General features: G+C 40.0%; 2 protein-coding genes across 2 annotated transcripts in view; one reads left to right on the forward strand and one right to left on the reverse strand.

Annotated features, from left to right (window-relative positions):
• LOC109537485 (glutamate--tRNA ligase 2) overlaps positions 1-617 on the forward strand; it is a 2,371-nt gene extending 1,754 nt beyond the window's left edge. The window contains exons 2-3 of the mRNA XM_048664727.1: positions 80-464; positions 520-617. Of these exons, the coding sequence (XP_048520684.1) occupies positions 80-464; positions 520-612 (478 nt within the window). The 3' untranslated portion in view covers positions 613-617. The remainder of the gene's footprint in view (positions 1-79; positions 465-519) is intronic.
• A 2,951-nt stretch (positions 618-3,568) lies between these two features.
• Positions 3,569-5,214, reverse strand: part of LOC109537264 (diacylglycerol kinase eta) — a gene marked incomplete in the record, with an annotated part of 65,005 nt that continues 63,359 nt past the window's right edge. Inside the window, 4 exon segments of the mRNA XM_048665266.1 lie at positions 3,569-4,286; positions 4,337-4,600; positions 4,651-4,926; positions 4,976-5,152. Of these exon segments, the coding sequence (XP_048521223.1) occupies positions 4,230-4,286; positions 4,337-4,600; positions 4,651-4,926; positions 4,976-5,152 (774 nt within the window).

Consider the following 5,214-nt stretch of genomic DNA (forward strand, 5'->3'; position numbering starts at 1 on the left):
CTTGAACATGACGCTGCTTTTTTCGAAGTTTCTCAAGAACCATTCGAGCCAGAGAATTCGTTTTAGCATCGTTGGATAGAGAATTGAATGGGGGGAGGGGAGGCCCCCATGACCCCCCCTGGATCCGCCCTTGTCCTCCATCATCTGTTTTTAGTCATGGGGACATCTCAGCGCAACTATCCGACGACTACATCAGCAAAGTGTTAAGTTGGGCACTGACAAGAATCCAGAATCTTCCAGAGCTGTTTTCGCCGGGTTTAGCCTTCATCTGGACCATACCAGAGTCGTACAATGTGGATCAAAATATCTTCAGCGCTCTTCCAAGTCTCAAGCAACAGTTGAGCAGCACTTCTGAGTTTAACAAGGAAAAATTAAATGTGCTTTTGAAGCAGACCAGCAAAGAGCACAACTTGAAGTATGGACTTTTTATGAAGAGCCTCAGAAAGATTTTGAGTGGATTACAGGTGAGCTGCTTGCCTCAATCTAGTCAACATAAATAAAACTGTTTTTTTTATTCAGGAAGGGCCCGGTATAGCTGAGATGATGGAGATCCTGGGCAAAGAGAACACGATCAGACGGTTGGACTTGTGTTTGAATAAAAGCCTTACTTAAGATAATATGATTTTTTTAATTCATCAGATACATTTTTATAAACATCTAAAACCGAAACGGCGACTGAATAAATAACATAAAAATAGGATATCCTAAAGGGTGAGAGGAATTGGAAGAAAGAGCGGACTTATTTGGGTATAGGTCGCAATTAATTGTCAATTTTATTGCGCAATTCAGTTAAAATAGTTTCTCAAATAACTTTATTTGTATTGCAGAATTTGAATGTTCAGGGACTGAGAGTGTGTTTCTCAATTTTGCCTAGTAGCGATTGTTTAACTTGTGTATTGAATTGCGCAATAAGTAATAACTCATATTTGTGAACACTAATACAGAAATCCAAACTAGGTCTTATAGACTAAGTCGCAGTTAGGTGAAAACGGCGGAAAATTGGTTAATTAATATTCGTTAATAATTGTTTCGTCGTGAAATTCCTAGATGATTGTTCTATTCGTATAATGTATTGCTAGAGTGGTTATTTCAACGTTCAACGATTGCATATCACAAATATTTCAGGGTCCATTCAATTTAATTGGGCAGTATTGGTTCGTTATGAAACATTACGTGGGAATTTTTTTGGGGGCTTTTCTCAAGTATATGGTGAGCCAGATTTAGCGTTCTATTGAGTAACCAGTTTCTTCATATAGGTTTTGTAGATTCTGAAAAAATTGTTTTACTGGAAGACGAAAACTATCTATGTATCTTCACTGTGCTTAATGGATGAATTCTAAATTGAGCCCCGATTTAGAATTCCTTTTATTCTATAGATAATCTAAGTGTCTTCAGTATAGGTAAATGTTTCGAATCTGCCTCACTTTACACACACGACTTTAGCGTGAATTTGAATGATGTTTATAATCTTAGTGGATCAATGAACTTCGTGCTTAGCAAAGAAATAAATTACAGACAGCTATAAGAACTTTAATTTCCAGAAAATGGTCTGATAGAGAGAAAAAACTTCAATTAATTGTGTTTAATGTCAGTCTTTGCCCGTTCAAAGCATTCGTACTAAGCGCGCAAACTGTTTAATATATGGGTGTAACGAATTGTGGGAAAAATTATGGAAAGTCAAGAGTGACTAAAATGCCAGTTCCTTATTCCTACCCTAACTAGAATTATTACAATTAAAAACCCTCTATAAAAAATACTATAAAAAGTACAAAGAAAACGAACTTGTATTGCGAACCCACACGTTTAAGCCCGTATCCCATGCATCCGTTTATACGATGGAACGCCAGTGTTTCACGGGCTTTAGACTCTAATCAAACATGAAAATTGGAATGACTTACATTTAAAGGTCTTGTTAAGTTCGGGCTACACACTTTACCTCTTACAGCTAACAATATAAGGTTTCGAGTATTAATGAAGGCCGAACCAAATGTTAAGGGACTTATCTATTCACTAAGTCTAGGTGTGATTCAACATTTAAACAAGCGATGTAATGAATTCATCTAATCTAAACTATATGGGGGTACGATAAATGAGTCTTAGCAAGATAGAAATGGATTAAGATAAGTTGGTTTGGCGCCAGCGCCGATGTTTTTTTCGTCAGGCCTTTATTGCCATACAAGTTAGCCCGAATCTAATGACTGTTTGGCCTGTAGATGCTATGAAATGATAGCTAGTGAAATTCAAATGTTGGTTGAATTAAGCTGCAAGCAGTAGCGGTGCGTAGTTGAAGTTTAAAGCCCGTCCCATGCATCCGTTTGTACGATGATACGATGGTGCGAAAGTGTTTCTATTGGTTGGAGAACTGTCAATTCGTCCGTAGACGTGGACGAATTGACACTTCTCCAACCAATAGAAACACTTTCGCACCATCGTATCATCGTACAAACGGATGCATGGGACACGGGCTTAAGTCATTGCAAGACATTTTATCAAAACTTGCAGGCGAGCGCAGAGCGCGAGCAAATACTCACGAAATAAATAAAAATCACCACTCAAATTTACTATAGAAATACCTATGCAGTGCATAGCAATTATTATAAATATTTGTAGGTATTTGTGAGACGCGGTTTGAATAACAATAAAATCTAAATACGTTTTTTGCATGTGCATGTGCGTATTTATTGAGCAACCGCGACGGGCTCAAAAGTTCTAAACTTATATGGCAATAACGACTCCTAACCGAAATAGTCGATAATGAATTACATGACCCTGTATGTACACTTTATAGATTTCGATATAAGAAAAACACGCATTATGTATGCAATTTGACTAGGAAGTATACTCGTGCATGACCGACCCCAATGAGAGCCTACAAAAATACCCCTACATCCTAACAGGTTTGAGATCATACATAAATGCTTAGAGCTGATTTCTTGGTAGAACTGGTTATGGTGAGTTTTTGCTTTTTCATTACTTTGTTTTCGCTCACCATAGCCTTGAAGGTCACACACAGATCGCGTGAAAATTTGCAAACCGCCTCAGACAATCTGCAAATCTTCAAACAGACCAGGACTTTATATATAACACAGTATAGTACAGTTAAGGCGTTCTAGGGTACTTATCCTACCTAAATATCGCTCTTTTCTCCAATAAAATACCATCTTCTTACGATTAATTAGATCCTAAATGCTAAAAATGAATGCAAGTAGTTCTGCTGTTGCTAGAACTTCCCTTCCATCCATCCGACTTTGTACTTACGTTTACCACGAAACAACGATTCGAGAGTTTTGATGGGTTGATAGTGTTTCGGGTATTGTTACAAACATCAGAGTATCCATCATTTTGAATTTTGTTTTAAGGCTTTACTAAACACACCACAGATGATTGTCAGCACATTTAAAGGGAAAATGATCGGGTTTGTGGTGAGGCCAGTAGTATCTACATGTAATAAATGGGTTCTATAGGACTGAAGCAGATTTTCTCAGCTTTAGAAGACCTGCTCATCCCTATAAGACACCTTCAGTGTAGCGGAATATCATCGACTATTTTCGCAGTGTTTCCAAGAGTGTAAGTACAATATTGCTATATTAAGTACAATTGCTTTACATGTAGAAGTTTGTACATAGAGATTATTACAAAGTGTATATCAGCAATCATTACGGCACACACATCAGCTATTTACGGTAGGAATTGTGGCTGAAAATGCTTCAAATCCAAGTCCCTGGGGAATGGAAAGAATTAGCGGCAATTTTGCTGTTTCTCTGCCACAATCACTTCGACACGCTTCCTCACTTCATCTATCTAAGTTCCTAAATAGCACCAGTCGAAAAACATCTCCCACAGAATACACTTTAGTAAACACTAGTCATTAGAAGCGAAAGGTTTCATTAAGGACTTAAGTTAGAGTGGCTTAGCCTAGGTTGACTTACTGTTTAGAAGTAACACATTTCGGAAATCACAGTGGGTCTATATAATATATATCTAATAATTATCTCACATTCAACACGTAATTTTTCGAAAGAGGTCGGTTTAACTTAGACACTACTCAAGTGGGGAGGTAAAAAATGCTTCTCCAAAAACGGAAACTAATCGCTATAAATACCTAGTGGAATTGTGGGTTGGGTTGAATGTGTTCCCCTAACTCTAAGGAACATTTACTTTTGGAATTTGCCGGCTTATAACCCGTTTCGTCGCATTTGATATGGTCTGAAGTTCAATTTGCTTTGGTTTTAGACTCCTTGAGACAAGTCTTTGATTGCTTGTAAAATTCGTTTCACGTGACCAACCTGCAAATGAATCAGCATTGTATTCTCAGCCTGTATTGCTGTTTAATTACCTTTGTCACTCCTAAGTCCTTCAGATCTCTCCTGGCCAAAGTGAGGAGCTCCCGGCCTCTAATATCGTTCTTTTCAAAGCTGTCAATATACTCAGTGAGCTGGAGAGTGTCCAACCAAGTGGCTACTTCGTGGGTTCCCCACGAAGCCACCTCTCGTTTGCAACTGGAGGAGCGCCGCTCCGAAGACACGCTTTTCCTGAACTTCAGCCAAAACATCCCCTTTCTCTTGTGCTCGCTTTCCTCCGGAACCGCTTGCAGGCACACCTAAAGAAGGCGCATAATTAAAGGGAATGGCTGGTTTGATTGGCACGCACCATGCTGCCCTCCGACGTTTCGAACAAAACGCACTTCCTCAGTTCCAGCTCCACGTTGGCCAAGCTGACGCTCAGTTTGCTTTCCAAGTCTTCGCGCAGCTTCAACTTATCGTTTCGATCGTGCAACAGACAGCAACTTTCTTCGTATAGCTGCTTAACGGATTCCACCAGCTTGGAGAATTCGGATCGAAGGGCTGGACCGGTTAGGATCTTCCCTTGGGGGTGAATGCTTTCCAGACAGGCGTCCGTTATGGAGGCGAGCGCGTACAGGTCGGTCTGGAGAAGATACAATTCGAATGGGGCGGTTATTTACAACTAGACTTGCCTCCAAAGTGTGGCTGATCGCTAGAATCTTGATCCACTTGCTCAGCGATGTGGCGCACTCAATGAAGTTCATTAGCAGATAGTGTTCCTCTGTGCCGAAGAGAATGTCCACATCCAGCCGCTCTGGCGGGCGTTCCACGAATGTGACTGAATGCTTTTCTTTCTCGATGTGGGGAACCTGAAATGATCTTTCACGGTCTCCATCTGTCTCCTCTAATCGCTCCCAGGGGCGGATCCAGC

This window comes from Dendroctonus ponderosae, unplaced genomic scaffold, assembly GCF_020466585.1.
Source record: "Dendroctonus ponderosae isolate FM_Combo_2020 unplaced genomic scaffold, Dpon_F_20191213v2 Dpon_F_20191213_3, whole genome shotgun sequence".
Taxonomy (NCBI): Eukaryota; Metazoa; Arthropoda; class Insecta; order Coleoptera; family Curculionidae; genus Dendroctonus; species Dendroctonus ponderosae.